This window comes from Saitoella complicata, assembly GCF_001661265.1.
Source record: "Saitoella complicata NRRL Y-17804 unplaced genomic scaffold SAICOscaffold_21, whole genome shotgun sequence".
NCBI lineage: Eukaryota > Fungi > Ascomycota > Saitoellomycetes > Saitoellales > Saitoellaceae > Saitoella > Saitoella complicata.
The window spans coordinates 1-16,133 of record NW_017567012.1 but is presented as its reverse complement, the minus strand read 5'-3'; the positions used below and the strand labels follow the sequence as shown (position 1 = coordinate 16,133).

The 16,133-nt window shown below is 54.3% G+C and overlaps 10 protein-coding genes across 10 annotated transcripts; 9 read left to right on the top strand and 1 right to left on the bottom strand.

Annotated features, from left to right (window-relative positions):
• Positions 1–65: 65 nt before the first annotated feature.
• SAICODRAFT_9127 (uncharacterized protein) lies at positions 66–434 on the top strand (the record flags this gene model as incomplete). The annotated part of the gene is made up of 1 exon (XM_019171743.1): positions 66–434. One exon carries the CDS (start codon positions 66–68, stop codon positions 432–434), a length of 369 nt encoding a protein of 122 aa, XP_019022240.1.
• On the top strand, positions 392–2,376 carry SAICODRAFT_31384 (uncharacterized protein). The gene has a single exon (XM_019167902.1). It carries the CDS (start codon positions 855–857, stop codon positions 1,875–1,877), a length of 1,023 nt encoding a protein of 340 aa, XP_019022239.1. The 5' UTR covers positions 392–854; the 3' UTR covers positions 1,878–2,376.
• A 43-nt stretch (positions 2,377–2,419) lies between these two features.
• Positions 2,420–3,536, top strand: SAICODRAFT_95686 (uncharacterized protein; the record flags this gene model as incomplete). Its single annotated transcript, XM_019171998.1, has 2 exons — positions 2,420–2,461; positions 2,538–3,536. The coding sequence occupies exons 1-2, from the start codon at positions 2,459–2,461 to the stop codon at positions 3,534–3,536; spliced, it is 1,002 nt and encodes a 333-aa protein (XP_019022238.1). The 5' UTR covers positions 2,420–2,458.
• A 329-nt stretch (positions 3,537–3,865) lies between these two features.
• SAICODRAFT_60454 (nicotinate phosphoribosyltransferase) lies at positions 3,866–5,122 on the top strand (the record flags this gene model as incomplete). The annotated part of the gene is made up of 1 exon (XM_019169765.1): positions 3,866–5,122. One exon carries the CDS (start codon positions 3,866–3,868, stop codon positions 5,120–5,122), a length of 1,257 nt encoding a protein of 418 aa, XP_019022237.1.
• Positions 5,001–8,434, top strand: SAICODRAFT_31382 (uncharacterized protein). Its single transcript, XM_019167901.1, has 11 exons — positions 5,001–5,126; positions 5,189–5,576; positions 5,638–5,673; positions 5,731–5,802; positions 5,864–5,893; positions 5,958–7,205; positions 7,257–7,376; positions 7,426–7,689; positions 7,738–7,800; positions 7,858–8,010; positions 8,060–8,434. The coding sequence occupies exons 2-11, from the start codon at positions 5,424–5,426 to the stop codon at positions 8,321–8,323; spliced, it is 2,403 nt and encodes an 800-aa protein (XP_019022236.1). The 5' UTR covers positions 5,001–5,126; positions 5,189–5,423; the 3' UTR covers positions 8,324–8,434.
• Positions 8,435–8,531: 97 nt separating this feature from the next.
• SAICODRAFT_60308 (Isocitrate/isopropylmalate dehydrogenase) lies at positions 8,532–9,656 on the bottom strand (the record flags this gene model as incomplete). The annotated part of the gene is made up of 1 exon (XM_019169754.1): positions 8,532–9,656. One exon carries the CDS (start codon positions 9,654–9,656, stop codon positions 8,532–8,534), a length of 1,125 nt encoding a protein of 374 aa, XP_019022235.1.
• Positions 9,657–9,912: 256 nt separating this feature from the next.
• SAICODRAFT_83490 (uncharacterized protein) lies at positions 9,913–10,976 on the top strand. Its single transcript, XM_019171326.1, has one exon. The coding sequence runs from the start codon at positions 10,031–10,033 to the stop codon at positions 10,574–10,576; it is 546 nt and encodes a 181-aa protein (XP_019022234.1). The 5' UTR covers positions 9,913–10,030; the 3' UTR covers positions 10,577–10,976.
• A 1,210-nt stretch (positions 10,977–12,186) lies between these two features.
• Positions 12,187–13,016, top strand: SAICODRAFT_156802 (uncharacterized protein). Its single transcript, XM_019165579.1, has 2 exons — positions 12,187–12,899; positions 12,972–13,016. The coding sequence occupies exon 1, from the start codon at positions 12,373–12,375 to the stop codon at positions 12,835–12,837; it is 465 nt and encodes a 154-aa protein (XP_019022233.1). The 5' UTR covers positions 12,187–12,372; the 3' UTR covers positions 12,838–12,899; positions 12,972–13,016.
• Positions 13,017–13,236: 220 nt separating this feature from the next.
• SAICODRAFT_60243 (glycoside hydrolase) lies at positions 13,237–14,403 on the top strand (the record flags this gene model as incomplete). Its single annotated transcript, XM_019169745.1, has 1 exon — positions 13,237–14,403. A coding segment is annotated over one exon (1,167 nt), but the record flags the coding sequence as incomplete, so codon positions are not given.
• A 1,565-nt stretch (positions 14,404–15,968) lies between these two features.
• Positions 15,969–16,121, top strand: SAICODRAFT_9119 (uncharacterized protein; the record flags this gene model as incomplete). Its single annotated transcript, XM_019171741.1, has 1 exon — positions 15,969–16,121. A coding segment is annotated over one exon (153 nt), but the record flags the coding sequence as incomplete, so codon positions are not given.
• Between the last annotated feature and the right edge of the window lie 12 nt (positions 16,122–16,133).

Below are 16,133 nucleotides of genomic sequence, written 5' to 3'. Positions count from 1 at the left end.
CCATATTGATGTCTAGTGGTGACTTTGGGTAAACGAGTCAGACCTATAAACCCTTTGACTTCACAATGCTCACCAGCCTTTTGCTCGTCATCTCACTTGCCATCACGGCTTTGGCCAATCCTGCCCATTGGCGCCGTCAGGCCTCGGACACCGGTGCTGCGTCCTCCGCAGCCGCGGCCTCCTCTATGGCTCCCAGCGCCTCCTCAGTCGCCGCTACAGGTGCTGGTATCGGCCCCGCCCTTTCTTCTCTTGCCGCGGCCACAGCTCTTCCCGCCAACATCAGCACAGTATCCGACATCTCAAAGGTCGTTTCGGACCCCACCTTGGCTTCACTTTTCACCGAACTAGGCAACGATTTCACTGCTAGTAGCTTTTATCCTACCCACGCCCGGCATCCCTATCCCAGACTATTGCACACCAATCCTCGCTATTGAGGTGCTTGCCCTCGTAATGGCTGAGGCCGAGGGTGGGTGAAATCCCGGCCTGCTTGGATACGGATGAGCCTAACTCTGCTTGTATGAGCTCTGTTTATGGGTTGTTCGAGGTAGAGATGGCTTTGGAAGCCTGCGCCAGTCCAGGTGCATTCAATGACACGGCTGTTGCTACCTCTTATTTGAGGCAATTCTGGAGCGACGTTTCTACCCTCTTCGACGCAACCCCTGTTGAAGGATCACCCACCGGTTACAGCTTCGATTGTGAAGCCACCACCACGGATGATACCGGTACCGCAGCTGCCACCTCGTCAGCAGCTGCCATGACAACCTGAGTACTTGAGGGATGAGAGAAGTCACAGTCTCTGAAGCTGCCATTGCGAGTGTAGTAAGTGTCGTACGCCGTATCCTTAAGGTAGCGTGATGCGTGTTTTGAATTATGCTTTGATTCATTTGCTTCTCCACCTCCAAACAACTCGCCGTACCATGCTTGATGATTCCTCTGCATCACCGCTTAGGGATCAACTCCATTGCAAGATTCATTCGGAATCGCAATTGGCCATGGTGGTTATCTTCGTTACACCCACGCCATTCCCCATTCGGAACGCTTCCTCACACTCAAAGCACTCGGCGACCGTGACGTCGTTTTCAAGACCCGAACTTGAAAGCCTGAAGGTTAAGCAGAAAATGACCAGCACAAACACCACCTTCACAACCGTGAACCGCCGCTACCTCCGCATCTCCTCCCACTCCCTCCTCGAATCCCGCCTCTACATCGACTACCCAGACCTCCCATGGTTCAACGCCGATCCATCCCTCATACACCGTGTTCTCAAATCAATCAAACCGCTGATATGGACCAAACTGAAAGAAGAAGCTGGACAGAAGGGAAAGGGGGGGAAGAGGGGTGGAGCACGGGATGTTGTGCGGACGAAGGAGTTTGTTGCGAGTGTGTTTTTGGTGGGGGTACAGACGAGGCATGAGGTGTTGAGGAGGAGGAGGGTGTTTGGATTTCGTTCTTCTGCCACCACCACTACTAAATCGAATCCGGTCGATTTGACTACGACATCGGAGGGCGTGGAAGGCGAAGGCGAAGGGGCGGGGGTGATGGATCCCGAGCCGAATTTTCTGCACGAGGATGAGGAGGAGGACGAAGACACCAAGAAACCGACCCTCAAGACATACTACGAAGGATTCCCTATCTACGGGAAATGTCTCTGTGTCATCATTTCTCGTCCCTCCACCGACTCTGCATCGAACTCCCGACCAACCTCTGCCTCGAAGGGAAAGACGGGGACGAAAGGGAAGGGCAAGGAGAGGAGGGGAGGGATGGCGAATGTTGCGGAGTGGATTAGGATGAGCCAAGCTGTTGATGCGGGTGGGGATGTAGAGGAGATGGAGGAGATCGAAGATGGGGATCCCGAGGAAGTTGCGGAGGGGAGTTGAGCGTGATTCGGAGAATTTGGACATAAAAAGAATCCCCTTTATGGTAGGCTGCAACGGTGCGAGGAATGTGACGAGGGGTTCACCTCCGTCCTCTCCGACCAAGTGCGGGGCTACCTACGTACGCAGGCCCAGCTACAGTCCTCGGGCACTCAGACGGGCGAGCGTGTTCCTCGATACGTATGTGTTCGACTCATCCCGATCAAGACCATTGAGATGGAAGCTGCCCTCCTCCTCCTCCGCGGACGTCATCCTAAGCTATAAGGCCGAGCGGTTGCACCGGTGGAGTTTTCTTGGTGCGCCTCACTCGACTACGTCATCACCCAATCGCAGCTGGACGGCCGACAAGCAGGGTCCTGCCAAAGAGAATCTCTTCAAATTGAAAAGACATTCTTAACTCACTTCATTCCGCTTCCCTCTCAACTTTGGCGCATGACGTAATCGGTCTTGTTTGCTGGGTGCTGACGTCAATCTAACAAGCCCAGCCACCCCAAAAATCTCGGCCCGCGCATATATAGACCGCGCTGACTGCCCCCCCCTTGGAGCATACAATCAGAAAAACACAAAACCAACAACCAAACACTATGGTAGGTCTTCCTTCCTCCTCGCGATGACGATGAACGCGGACGCGCAGAGGATAGCAGCTAACATGACGCGTGGTAGCACCGCTCTTATTCTCTCCGCTCCGCTAGAGCCCCCACCGCTTCCCAGCAGCAGGCTCCCCCTCCCCCTCCCTCTTCCACCAAATCCCGCTTCTTCTCCAACCCCCTCTCCCACACTTGGCGCAAGACCACCGCCGCAAACTCCATGGGCCCCGAACTCTCCCGCAAACTCGCTCTCCTCGTCAAGCTCGAGAAGAACGTGATGCGCTCCTACGAACTCGTCGGCCGCGAGCGCAAGGAAGTCGCGAAGCAGATCTCCATTTGGGGTGAGGAGACTGACGACGATGTCTCTGACGTCACTGACAAGCTCGGTGTTTTGATTTTCGAGATCGGAGAGTTGGAGGATCAGTTCATTGACCACTACGACCAGTACCGCTTGACCATGAAGTCGATCCGGAATATCGAGGCTTCCGTCCAGCCTTCCCGCGACCGTAAGGCAAAGCTCTTGGACCAAATCGCACACTTGAAGCACAAGGACCCCGAATCCGACAAGATCATTGTTATGGAGCAGGAGCTCGTCCGCGCAGAGGCAGAGTCCCTCGTCGCCGAGGCACAGTTGTCCAACATCACCCGCGAGAAGGTCAAGACCGCTTTCGGATACCAATTCGATGCGCTCCGCGAGCATGCGGAGAAACTCGCCATCATCGCAAACTACGGTAAACACCTCCTCGACCTCATCGACGACCAGCCCGTTACCCCCGGTGAGACTCGTGCCGCATACGATGGCTACGAGGCATCCCGCCAGATCATCATTGATTGTGAGAACTCGCTTGCGCAGTGGACGTCGCAGACGGCTTCTGTTCGCCCGTCGTTGAGTGTGAGGAGGAGACAGATGATGCAGGAGGGTGGTGTGCAGCTCGAGGACCAGCCTTTGCAGAGGGAGTCTTCTTTGTGGGTTCCGGCTGAGCAGCATGCGAATGGGCCTGCTACTTTGAATGAGCCCGCACAGTTGGGTGAGCGCGTCCACGAGGAGCGCGTCGTTGAGGAGGCTACTGCCTAAGCACCGACTCAGAACGGAGTGAGTGAGGTGTGTGTACTATGAAGTGTAATAACTAGTGTAGGATAGCGGATTCGGGCAGGGACTCATGGTTAATGAACGTGGTTTGGTGAGTAATGTGGAGGAGTCGAGTGGGTGGTATTACTATTGATTAGTCTTTTGTTTTTGTGTAATGCAATTCAATTATTTTGAATGAACCTGGAGTCCACTTTCTTCAGGGTCGCGATGGAAGACGTCCCGGCGCGGTCATCCATGCTTGCCGAGAGCGCGGGGGTCACCATACGTGGGGTTTGGATCAACAGTAGGGACCACCACCACCACAGTTCCACAGCATGTCCCCACCAGCTGCTGAGGGTGTCCACTCCCTCTTCGATACCGATTTGTATAAATTGTCCATGCAAGCTGCGGTGTTGCACCATTTCCCGGACGTACACGTGAAATACAGCTTCACGAATCGCACGTCGGAGATGAGGTTGAATGTGGAAGCTTATGCGTGGTTGGAGGACCAAGTCATGAAATTGGGGGCGTTGAGGGTGAGTGAGGAAGAACTTACGTGGCTGGGGGAGACGCTGCCGTTTTTGTCCAAGGACTATTTGGAGTGGTTACGTGAGTTTGGGATGAAGCCGGAGGAACAGGTCCGGTTATCGTTTGATGAAGAGACGCGGGAGTTGGGGTGTGAGATCGAGGGGTTGTGGAGTGATACGATATTGTATGAGGTTCCGATTTTGGCACTCGTCTCTGAAGCCTACTTCAAGTTCGTGGATACGGATTGGGATCATGATGGGCAGTATGAACGTGCATACGAGAAGGGGAGGCGGTTAATCGAAGCCGGGTGCAAATTCTCCGAGTTTGGAACGCGGAGGAGGAGGGATTACGAGACGCACGAGATCGTCATGCGAGCCCTCGTCGACGCCGACCGAGAGGGAGCGGCGAAAGGTGGGTTGAGTGGTACGTCCAATGTCCACCTCGCACGAAAGTTCGGCGTTCTACCGGTGGGGACTGTGGCACACGAGTGGTTCATGGCCATCGCCGCGATCACGGATGACTACACCCACGCCAACCACCGCGCACTCACCCTCTGGCGCGAAACATATGCCAACGAGCTCTCGATCGCACTCACAGACACATTCGGCACCGATGCGTTTTTGGATGATTTTGGGAGGGGCTTGAGTGAGGCTTTCAAAGGTGTTCGACAGGATAGTGGCGATCCGTGGCAATTTGTGGAGAGGATGTGTGGGCATTATAGGGGGGTTGGTGTTGATCCCTCCGAGAAAATACTCGTGTTTTCGGATGCGTTGACGGTGGAAAAGGCTGTTTCGCTCAAAGCGCATGCGGAGAAACACGGTATCATCCCCGCGTTCGGAATCGGTACCTTCCTCACCAACGACTTTATCGTCGTCAAATCCTCCGAGAAAGGGGCTGTTGGTGAAGGGGACGTGAGTAAACCGATGAATATCGTGATCAAGTTGAGTGAGGCGGGGGGGAGGAGGTGTGTTAAGATTAGTGATGATGAGAAGAAGTTTACGGGGGATCCGGGGAGGGTTAGGGAAGTGCTTGATGAGTTGGGGTTGGGGGGGAGGAGGGATTGATAAGGTTTGTCCATGTGTGAGACTGAGGATTGGGATAGAATGTAGGGCTTACAGGGCGATGGGTAGATACACAGAGTCACTACCGGCAATACAAAGTGTACCAAAGGTTCGAATTGCGATGAGGTCAATTTGTTCGTAACGAGTTGTGGTTGTGTCCCGATACATTGCGTTGCACTCGGGCCTCCCCTGACCTCGACGTATAAAGGACATACAACCTCCCTCGATCTTCTTCCTCAGTTACTCAGTTCTTAGCGACCAACACTCAGCAAACAACTTGTCTGCAACTACACCAACAACCAGGATGTCCAACTCAGACCCTGCTCGTACCGTATTCACCATCTCCGACACGACCATCGGGATTTTCGAGCATTCTGGACAGTCGAGCGTGAATACGGAGTATCGTATCAGTCGTTGCAAGATTGAAAGGTTCGTCGATGGCGTGACACGCTTGGAGGTATGAGTTTCAGTGAATGTATGCTACTACTACCGAGATGTTGTTGACATGTGTCGTGTAGCACGATTCTGTTCAGACGGAGACTGATAATCAGATGGTTCGGGACTCCGTAACCCTTCGGTCGGTAGTATGCTGACTGAGTCTCCCCGAACAGGTTCGTTATCGGACGAGGACGGATATGCGTGGGACTGTGGGTGGGGATGAATGCCGGGGTGAAAGTGAGAAGGTACGCCAACGAGAAGAACAACGGTATTGGAAGTGAGCTGCTGATTGTGCTGGCCGTACAGATGGTGACGAGGACAATTACGGCCATTGAGGTAACACACTCCTCCATTGACTACCGGTGTTTGAATGCCGATACTGAGCTTTCTTTTGTCACAGTCCTCCTCCTCCTCTCTCCTGCAAGATTCTGACACCGCTACCACCGAGCCTTGCCACATCCACGGCACAGATTCTGCGACTTCTCCACTTACTGAGCATCCTCGCCAACAAGAAAAGATGAATGGAGGCGAAATGAAGAGTGTGCCTGGGCCTACGGCACTCAGGCATGACCTCGCTATCGCACGCGGCGTCACTCTTCCCTCTCGTTCATTCGGGTATGACGACAAGGGTTCGGGACAGGATAGGGAGACTGAGTTGAGCTTGACGAGGAGTACGTCTGCATCTGCATCTGCCTCAGCCTCTGCCTCCGCCTCGGCGGGTGCGGAAATGGATGTGGATGAGCAGGAGAATGAGGCTTCAGTCACCCGTTCCCCGAAGACGTTCTCTGTAGTCGTGGCGGCGAAAGAGGAGGAGGATGAGGTTCAGAGTCAGAGTCACGCTGCCAGTTTGGAAGATGGGGATGCAGCGCATGCTCGGAAGCATGAACAGGAGGGCAAGGAACGCTGGGAAAGTCGTCTTAAATCGGATATGCCTCTGGAGAGCCAGGGTAGGAGGGTTTATCAGCATAATCATGGAGCTGAGGAGTCGGAGGAGCGTGGGCGGCCCATTGAGCGTTCACCCAAACAGAAGCCGTCCGGTCGTCGTCATGAGGAGGAGCACTATGAATGGATCCAATCTCATGGAGGCTCGCAGGAGCGTGCCATGGTTTCCTGCAAACAGTATAGGTATGACTCTCGTGAGATGGATGTCGTTGCTTATCGACCTACACGCGAAGATCCACGCGAAGCTCAGCGTTCATCCTCCCGTGGCCGTGGGCATGAACGCCGTTACATCGAGGACCGCTGCTGTGACGATTACTCTCAGAAGCCAACACAGTCGCCCCCACGCAATCGCGAGTACTCTGATCATGATCACGACCGGAGGAAGTATCGCACGCGGTCTCGCTCACGTTCTCGGTCGGCTTCACGTCGTCGCAGATACAGTCCTAGCCCTTATGGTGAGCGGACGGAAAGGTTTGGTGTTGACTACCGGAAGCATGCGGATCGCGACGGGAAGGGGTCGCCTGAGAATAAACGGGCTGCGTCCACCGACAAAGACAGACCAGTACGTGACGAACACGGGCAGCGAAGAGAGCAGGAGTGCGATGCCTCGCCGCGGGAGTTGGCGCTCGCGATGGCTGTGTCGAAGAATAAAAGAGACAACGAGCGTGCGGCCGCTGGTGAAGTATCATTGGAGCTTGGGCAAGAGGTAAGATTCTTGAATTTCCTTTCGTTCCGAAATGCTTACGAGATCTTACAGCCATTCCATGAGGACTCTCACCCGTCGTCTACACAGCTAGTCGTGGTCAGGCGTGGAAATCGTCGAATTGAGCTCTCGCCCGAGGTGGCGGATTTGACGTCGAATAGCCATGCACCAGAGGTATATTGTAGATGGTTTGTCGATGATCATTGCTGACTTCGTTGTACAGATTGCTCTACAGAAGTTGTCGTACAAGGCAAAGGCTACGAGTTCTTCCGCGCTCGCCGTCGCTCACAACACCCATCGCTGCTACGAAGGTGAATCGGCTTCGACGGCCAAGGAAAGGCTTATCGATGTCCGTGATGGCGTGAAAGTACAGTACGCACCGAAGTTGAAGACGCAGAAGATCACTGAGCGCCATGACACGGACCGTACCGTTGACATTCCCAGGAGCTTGGTCAAAGAGGTCTCACAGAGTACCTCTCAGGTGAAGGTGGACATGTTGTTGGAAGTTGTCATACAGCGCTGACAGGGTCTACAGAAATACACTGACATGCAAGTTACGGGAACTACAACGGGTGGTCAAACTATCACGAAGAGCAAGGTGGCATTCATCAACTGCTTATATCATACGAATGCTGATGCTGATTATGAATCACAGGTGCAGGACCGCGATGATACTCCGAGGTTGACGGATCAGGCAAGTGCTCAACAGAAACCAGCTGTTGTCAACTCCCGTCATGATACGGATCGAACCGTCGATGGTCCCAGGAGCGCGGTAAAGGACATATCGCCGAAGTATTCGGGAGAAAAGGTGGCCCATCATTCATGGAATCCTCGATCCATGCTGACCGAAGCTGCAGACTTACAACGGTACACCCGCTACGGAGGCCGACACAAGTGTTCTCAAGAAACCCGTCGAGCCTCGCCCGAAGAAGCCCACGTTTCCGAAGTTCGAGATCCCGCCGTTCAAATCCAGAGCTGTTGCAAAGAGTGACATCCCGGAGATCCCCGCGTTCAATTCGATGAAGAGGTTTGCTGCGCCGGTGGAGAATAGTCGGGGATCGAGGTTTGAGGTGTTGGAGGAGGGGGGTGGGGGGAGTAAGGCGAAAAAGGCGAGGATGTGAGGAGGCAAGCATGAGAAGGTGATTGTGGAACATGGTTGGGACAGTTTAATGGAGGGTGTGTTAATGTTTGTCTTCGTCATATAAGGAGGAAATTGAATTTACATGGTCGTTATGCTTTCCCATTCCTGAATCTGGGATGACTGTATTGGATCCAAAACCTTGTATGACTCTATCCTACACCCTATCCCCCCCTCATTTTATGCTCCATTCAAAGCCTCTCGATAATCGCCTTGGTAACATCATCGGTTCCGCTCTTACCACCAAGATCAGGAGTCAAGATCTTACCCTCCTCCAAAACACCGTCAACAGCCTTGTAGATACGTCCAGCAACCTCCTTGTGACCCATCATCTCCAACATCAACGCAACAGACCTCACACTGGCAACAGGGTTGGCAATTCCCTTACCGACGATATCGGGGGCAGATCCGTGGACGGGCTCAGCCATGACGAACTCGTCACCGACGTTGGCGGAGGGAACGAGACCCAAGGAACCGACGAGGGCAGCAGCACCGTCAGAAAGAATGTCACCGTACAAGTTGGGAGCGACAACGACATCGAAACACTGAGGCTCACGGAAGAGACGGTAGACCATGGAGTCGACAATCTGCTCATCCATGGCGACAGAGTTGTACTTTTCGAAACCGGCGAGGGACTCCTTCACGGCACGGACGGACTCGCGGAAGAGACCGTCGGTGGTGGAGAGGACGTTGGATTTGTGGGTGACGGTGACGAGGGGGGACTTGTGGATGGAGGAGCCGGGAGCGGCGTCGCGGACGGCTTGACGCTGAAGAGCGATCTCGAAGGCCATGCGGCCGATACGCTGGGAGGCACGCTCCGTAATACGGCGGGTGGCTTCGGCGATCTTCAGGCCGGTGGTGGAGTCGGTGGTCAAACGCTCCTCCTTGACGTACAAACACTCAGTGTTCTCCCTAACAATGACGAGGTCGACATCACGCTCAGCACCCTTGACAGTCTTGACAGGACGAACATTGGCGTACAAATCCATCTTCTTCCTCAATCCGACGATGGGGGAGGAGTATCCAGCGACCTTGGTGGAGGGGGAGGAGACAGCCCCGAAGATAGCACCGTCACACTCGGTCTTAAGACGGTGGACAGTCTCATCGGGAAGAGCGGTTCCAGTCTTCTTGAAGTGGTCGTATCCGGCGTCGAGGTTAACGAAGGTGAAGGAGGGGGTGGAGGAGGAAGCAGGGAGGGCCTCAAGAACGCGGCGGGCGGCGGGGATAACCTCGTGGCCGATACCATCACCGGGGATCAGACCGAGACGAATGGTCTTGGAGGCGGTCGAGTAAGAACGAGCGAGGATTCTGGACATTTTGGGAGGGATTGGGTGCTGAAGATGGAAGGGTTAACGCTCGCGTCCCTCGAGAACTTTGGCAGACCGCGGGGTATCGATGGGTGCCGGCGCCTGTAATGGTGATAGAGGAGATGAAGATTAATACAGTGGACTAGCAACTAGATACTCGGATGGACATTAAGAAACGAATGCTCGGCGGATCAACGGCTGCGACGACATTTTCGAAGTTTTAAGGGACCTCACCCTGGGGTCCCTCAAATAGTTAACGTTCGCTCTACATAACCGGCCGGTTAACCAAAAGTCACCACCGCGGCCGTACGAGAATCGAGCTCCATCAACCCTTCAAAACACCACCTGCAACCCCTCTTACGCCCCTCGGGTCGCTATATACAATGTTCTCTACATCAAGAATACTCATCCAATCATGGCGCGTTGCAAGACCCGTCCGCAACCTCTCCAAGCACGCCCGCGCCGCCCTCCCATCCGGTCAAATCATCACCGTCGACGAGCGTTTCGGTACCCTCATATACAACCCTCCCTCTGCAGCTCCATCACCCCTCATCACACCCTCCGCGTTCATCCCCGCCCATGCCCGCGTGCAAGTACCAGTACCCAACACCTCATCACCAGAAACCTCCACCCTACCCCCAGCATTGAGGAACAAGGACAAACACGAGAAGAAATACCACCTCACCGAGAAAGAATTCGAGCAGATCCGACAGTTGAGAGCGGAGGGTGTCAGCAGACTCGAGATTGCGAGGCGGTTTGACTGTAGTCCTTTTGTTGTTGGGATGGTTGCGCCGCAGAAGAAGGAGGCTATTGAGGAGCAGGAGAAGGGGTTGAAGGAGCGTCAGAAGCATTGGTCGAAGAGGAAGCTGAATGACAGACATGACCGTGTGCGCAGGAGGGCGCTTTGGGGTTTGGATGAGGTTATGTAAGGAGGACGTGGATAGGAGATGATACGAGGTGGCAAGGAAGATTGTATTGAAAGTAAAAGGCTTTCTTCCCTGAGTTGTGTTGTAGCTGTCATGGAAGCAGGAGCCCCCTTCACACCCGTGGGAATCCCAGCATCATATCCTCCAACCCCACAAAACTGAACCTCCTCACCAATCTGGGACGTTTCACCATCCTCGGCAGGACCTCCCAGTCATCATCCAACTTCTGATCGCACCGCTTGTTCTTCTGCCGTACTGGTACGAAGGCTGATGTTGGTTCCAGCGCCGGTGGTCGACGGGTCGCTGGTGACGTTGTCCTCACATTCCGATTCACCGGGGTCGGGATCATAGTCTGTTCTCGCCCCCGTTCGCGATCAATCCTCAACAACACCAACCTCCCCTCCACCAACACATACTCCGCAGCCCCTCTCTCCCCGTCCCCTAGTCCCACAACGAACTCCTCCCCCGCACAAACCTCTTCCCCTTCCCACACAGCCCTCAAACTAACCCTCGTCCCCTCCTTGATGCATTGCCGAGAGATACACATGCGTGCGAGGATGGTCAGGTCGATTGGTGCGAAGGTGGAGGGGGGGATTGGGAGGGTTAGGGGTGGGGTTGAGAAGGATTCGGTGGAGGAGGATGGGCGCGTGTAGGATATTGCGAGGCGGGGGAGGAAGGAGGAGGAGGGGGTGCCGATGTTGTAGACGCGAAAGGCGGATATGGGGCGTAGGGGCTCAGGTTGTGTACTCCGGTCGTTGTAGGAGAGGATCTCGAAGGTTTGACTTTTGCTCATTGTGTTCGTTGGGACTGTCAGTAGCGATGAGTTTCGAAGACGCGAATTTGAAAGACGCGCTACTCACTTGAGTCTGGGTGGATAGAGAAGAAGAGCGAGCGTTCAGCAGCTTCGATGTAGCTGAAGATATCTCTTCGCAAATCAACGCCACCCTTTGAGGATCATGGGCTGAGTCCAGAGTCCAGACACCAGTCGCGGCCGTTCCAGATCAATTGCGTCGACGATTGTAAGGATTCTCTCCATTTCCCAAAACTCAGGACCGGCGACAGGTTGCGAATGACGCAGTTGGGCATGTGGTGCGGTCCGAGTTTAATTCCCGGACCGGGGCTGCGGGCATCTGGGGTGCATGGCCTGTCAGGCGTTGGACCCTGAACTCGGCAACTGTAAACGGGTGTTTGCTGCTCGGTACGGTATGATTTGTCAAGATGAAGGTGTGCTGTATCCTGTGGATGGGTGTCGGGGTACAACTTGCACAGCAATTGAACTGTTGGTGGACGATGGTCTTAATGCGTGCTTCAAATCGATACGCCTGGTGGCTGCAACGAGAGGAACGGGAATTTCGAGTAATGTACTCGACAATTGCAAATCAGTCAATGACACCCATTACCAGCGATCCCTCTTAGGTGGACATTGAGAAAGCCTGCTCATCTCATCTCCATCGCCTAGAGGTAATGAATATCACCAATACCCGGTACACATCACCCATCGCAGATCCCTCCGTCACCCTCACCCGCCGATCTCCACTTCCACTTCCACCTCCAACACACCCTCACCGCTACAGCCGAACACACTACCGAACACCTCATCGCGACCGTATGGCCGCCACTCCGCACCCCTCCCCGTTACCCGTTACCCGTCACCTATTCCGCCGCGACTTACGCCGTCGATCCCAGTTGAGCACGCTTCATACCTCATCCACCCGAATTGCCAAGAGGCGGTTGGTCGCACTGCCCCATCGAATATTCCTTTGGCACATGGCAGTGATCCCGTCCAGATCGCGGGATTGATGGCTGGCGGTGAGTTCGGGTGGCTGGTGTCGGACGCGTCTGCGCCACGATTTGTTGGGGACGATGCAGGACATGTGTGTTGGGCGAGGTCCGAGCGCGAAAGTTTGGGAATGGCAAATCCGACAAGTTATCTTGAAGAGTTCATGGAGAGGCCAATTGGAGCTGTTCAACGACTGTATGATGGGGCGAAGCATGTGGAAAACTTCCCGCAGTTCAAGGGCATGATTCGCCTCCTTGATCACCTCATCCCCCGACGTTCTCGAATACGGTCCCTCGCATTAATGATCCTACCAGACGCCGCTACCCGTCCATTCTGCGTTTCAGAGCCAACCTTTGAAGCCTTTTCCCAGCTTTCTTGGTTACCGCGCATCCAGAGCACTCCAACCACCAGCCATCCCTTGCGCGCGCGTACGACCAGACCACCAGACCAGCCACTCCACCACCGAAAGGCTTACCGAGACTAAGCATCAAGGCTGTCCCAATCGCAAGAGGCTGGTACAGCCATGGAGGGCGAAGAGTACATAAGATGAGTTTGGACCCCCGTCGAGGTGTGGTTCCTCAGTCTTTCGTTCAGTACTCACCACCGCCCGTCGAGCACATTTCGGCTTTAAGCTTTCAGCAACCAACAAACAATCTCAGTGCAGCGCACCTTTTCCTTTCGTTCAACAACCTTCGACACTCTTTCGACTTCCTTTCCGTGCAGCGCACATCACAACTTACACACCTTCTTTCGTCTTAACAACTCTCCAATGGCCAAGTTCGCTCTCTTGACCATCGCTCTCGCCTTCCTCTCAACCCTCTCCGCCGCCCTTCCCACTCAACACTCCCACCACGCTTCTTCCTCCGAGTCCCAAAAACGCTCCATGACCAAACGCGACACCCCCACCGGCAAGCGCGCAATCTACTACCACACAAACTGGGCCACCTACTCCCGCAACTACCAAGTCGCCGATCTCCCCATTGACTACATTACCGACATCGCTTACGCTTTCTACAACCTCGCGCAGAACGACACCGCGGGTGGCTACACCATCAAATCTGGTGACACTTGGGCTGATCTCGAAAACCCGCTTATCGGAAAGGGTGTCGAGCCCCAAAACACCTGGGACTCCCCCGACGTCGAACTCGGAAACTTGGGTCAGTTCTACAAGCTCAAGGAGAACGGAAAGGACTTTGATCTTTCCTTGTCCATTGGTGGATGGTCTTGGTCCACTTACTTCTCCGACGCCGTCTCAACCGAGGCATCCCGCAAAACCCTCGCCGCCTCAATCGTGCAACTCTTCGAGTCCCGCCCCGTCTTCTCTGGCGTCTCCATCGACTGGGAATACCTCTCCGACGATGCTGTCAACTACGGTAACACCGGTAATCACGTCTCCACCGCCGACCCCGTCAACTTCATGGCTTTCCTCACCGAGCTCCGCACCCAACTCGCCTCCGCAGGCATGTCCGACTACGAGATCTCGTTCTGTGTCACTGCTGCCCCTGAGAAGATTGCGTTCCCTGTCGCTGAGGTCGTTGCGTTGGTGGACCAGTTGCACGTCATGACGTACGATTTCACCGACGGAAACTGGGGTGATTCCATTTCTGCGCACCAGGCGAACCTTTTTGACTCTCCCTATGGAAAGTGGTCGGTCGATAAGGCTGTGAAGGCATACCTCAACTACGGTGTCCCCGCCTCCAAGATCTACATCGGTGCCCCCTTCTACTCCCGTGGATTCGCAAACACCGACGGACTCGGTAAGAGCGCTTCCGGCGGTTCCCCCGACATGTCCTGGGAAACCGGCGTCATGGACTACAAAGACCTCCCCGTCGCCGGCGCCACGGAGTACTTTGACGAAGTCGCTCAAGCAGGCTACTCCTACGACCCCGTCCGCCGCGTGTTCAACACCTACGAGACTCCGCGTTCCCTGTTGAGCAAGTGTCAGTATGTCCATGACCAGGGTCTCGGTGGTATCATTGTTTGGGAGTCTTCGGCGGATGCGGAGTATACTTCTGACCGTTCCCTCATGAAGGTTTTGTATGAGAACTTGACGCATGGGACCCCGGGGATTTCGCTTCCGTACTCGTCTTCCTCTGCTTCGTCTGCGGTATCGTCTGCTGTTGCTTCCAAGACATCTTCGGTCGTAAAGGCTTCTTCTACGACGATGGTTACCTCCACCACGAAGGCTGCCGTCACTACCTCTTCTGCTTCTTCTACTACCACCGCGCAGACTACCACCACGATGAGGATCGTTACCCCCACCTTGGCCACCTCTTCCTCTTCCACTACCACCACCACCAAGGTCGCTACCACCTCCTCCTCCGCCGCCGCAACCACTACCGCCGCCTCCACTGGCATCGCAGCCTGGAACGGTGACTACATCAACTACGCCCTCGGCGACCTCGTCAGCTACAACGGTAACGTCTACAAGTGCATCTACGCACACATGTCCCTCTCCACCTGGAACCCCATCGACGCCGTCTCCCTCTGGTCGCTCGTTGGGTCGAGTGCGACTGTGACTGCTACTACCTCGACGCAGGCTGCGGGGACGACTGTTGGTGCTGCGACCACTGCTGCTGCTACCGCTACTGGAACAGCCGCTGGAAGTGCTGCGACTGCGACGAGTGCTGCGGGTACTGGTTCGAGCGTTGTTGAGTGGAGTGGAAGCTACGTGACTTACGCTACTGGTGCAAAGGTTTCTTACCAGGGTACCACCTACAAGTGTATTCAGGGACACATGTCCCTTCCCGACTGGAACCCCGCTGCTGTTGCGGCTTTGTGGGGTGTTTCGTCGTAAAAAGTAGATGATGGACTGAGCAGTGGGATGAGGAGGATGAGGGTGTTTTAGACGATAGCTTCAATTATTTATTTTTCATGTTGGTTGTTTGTTGGTTTTCTTTTGGTTAGCTAGAGTACTGCGATATATATACCCCGAGTTGATTAGTTTAGAATTTACGCAAAATGAACCGTATTCTTCTTCAAAAATTTTCTTGCTCATTCCTCTTCTCCTGCTTCTCGGATCTGATTCACGTTCATGATCACAGCACTACAGGTGGCGATTTGACGGTCCCCGACTTCCTCGTCCCCGAGCGTTAATGTAAGCCGTATAATGCACTTCCACAATCAACATAAACGAACCACGATAAAGAGTGTCGCCAAAGAAGTCGTTGGCTTGTCACCCCTAACCCTAAGTCGAGAGATGAATCGCAACCTATGTTGTACGAGCATGCGCATCTGGGACGAGCTTGTGTGTGAGCTGTCAATCCTAGGACTGGTCTATGATAAGTTCTGGCTGACAAATCCAGCGTGCAATCGTACCAAACATTTTCCAATTCCCAAGATCAGTCTAGCTAACCTGAACCCATCATTCCCAACAAAACGCAACTTATAATGAAGCAGGAGCTGGCTCATGCTGAGCAGTACTTCAATCGTCACAACGACAAAGCAGGAACCGGGAGTTAGACCGTACTACTAACGTCATCCACGAGACCGTCACCGAGACTATTACTAGTACATGGAGGGTTTATGGCATAAAACCTCTGTTTTGGGCAAGACTAGACCATAAGCGGTAGGGATCGCCGGGTCTGGGAAGGTCCCATGGTGGCAAGAGGCCCCATGGTAGCACCGGCAAAAAGGTTGGGTGACGGAAACCGACTTAGGGTTAGGGTTAGGGTTAGGGTTAGGGTTAGGGTTAGGGTTAGGGTTAGGGTTAGGGTTAGGGTTAGGGTTAGGGTTAGGGTTAGGGTTAGGGTTAGGGTTAGGGTTAGGGTTAGGGTTAGG

Coding starts and splice junctions, on each gene's coding strand:
- SAICODRAFT_31384 (XM_019167902.1), top strand. CDS start 855: ATGCGTGTTTTGAATTATGCTTTGATTCATTTGCTTCTCCACCTCCAA.
- SAICODRAFT_156802 (XM_019165579.1), top strand. CDS start 12,373: ATGGCTGGCGGTGAGTTCGGGTGGCTGGTGTCGGACGCGTCTGCGCCA.
- SAICODRAFT_83490 (XM_019171326.1), top strand. CDS start 10,031: ATGTTCTCTACATCAAGAATACTCATCCAATCATGGCGCGTTGCAAGA.
- SAICODRAFT_31382 (XM_019167901.1), top strand. CDS start 5,424: ATGTCCAACTCAGACCCTGCTCGTACCGTATTCACCATCTCCGACACG. Junction 5,577..5,637: donor ATGGCGTGACACGCTTGGAG/GTATGAGTTTCA, acceptor TGTGTCGTGTAG/CACGATTCTGTTCAGACGGA. Junction 7,206..7,256: donor CATTGGAGCTTGGGCAAGAG/GTAAGATTCTTG, acceptor GAGATCTTACAG/CCATTCCATGAGGACTCTCA.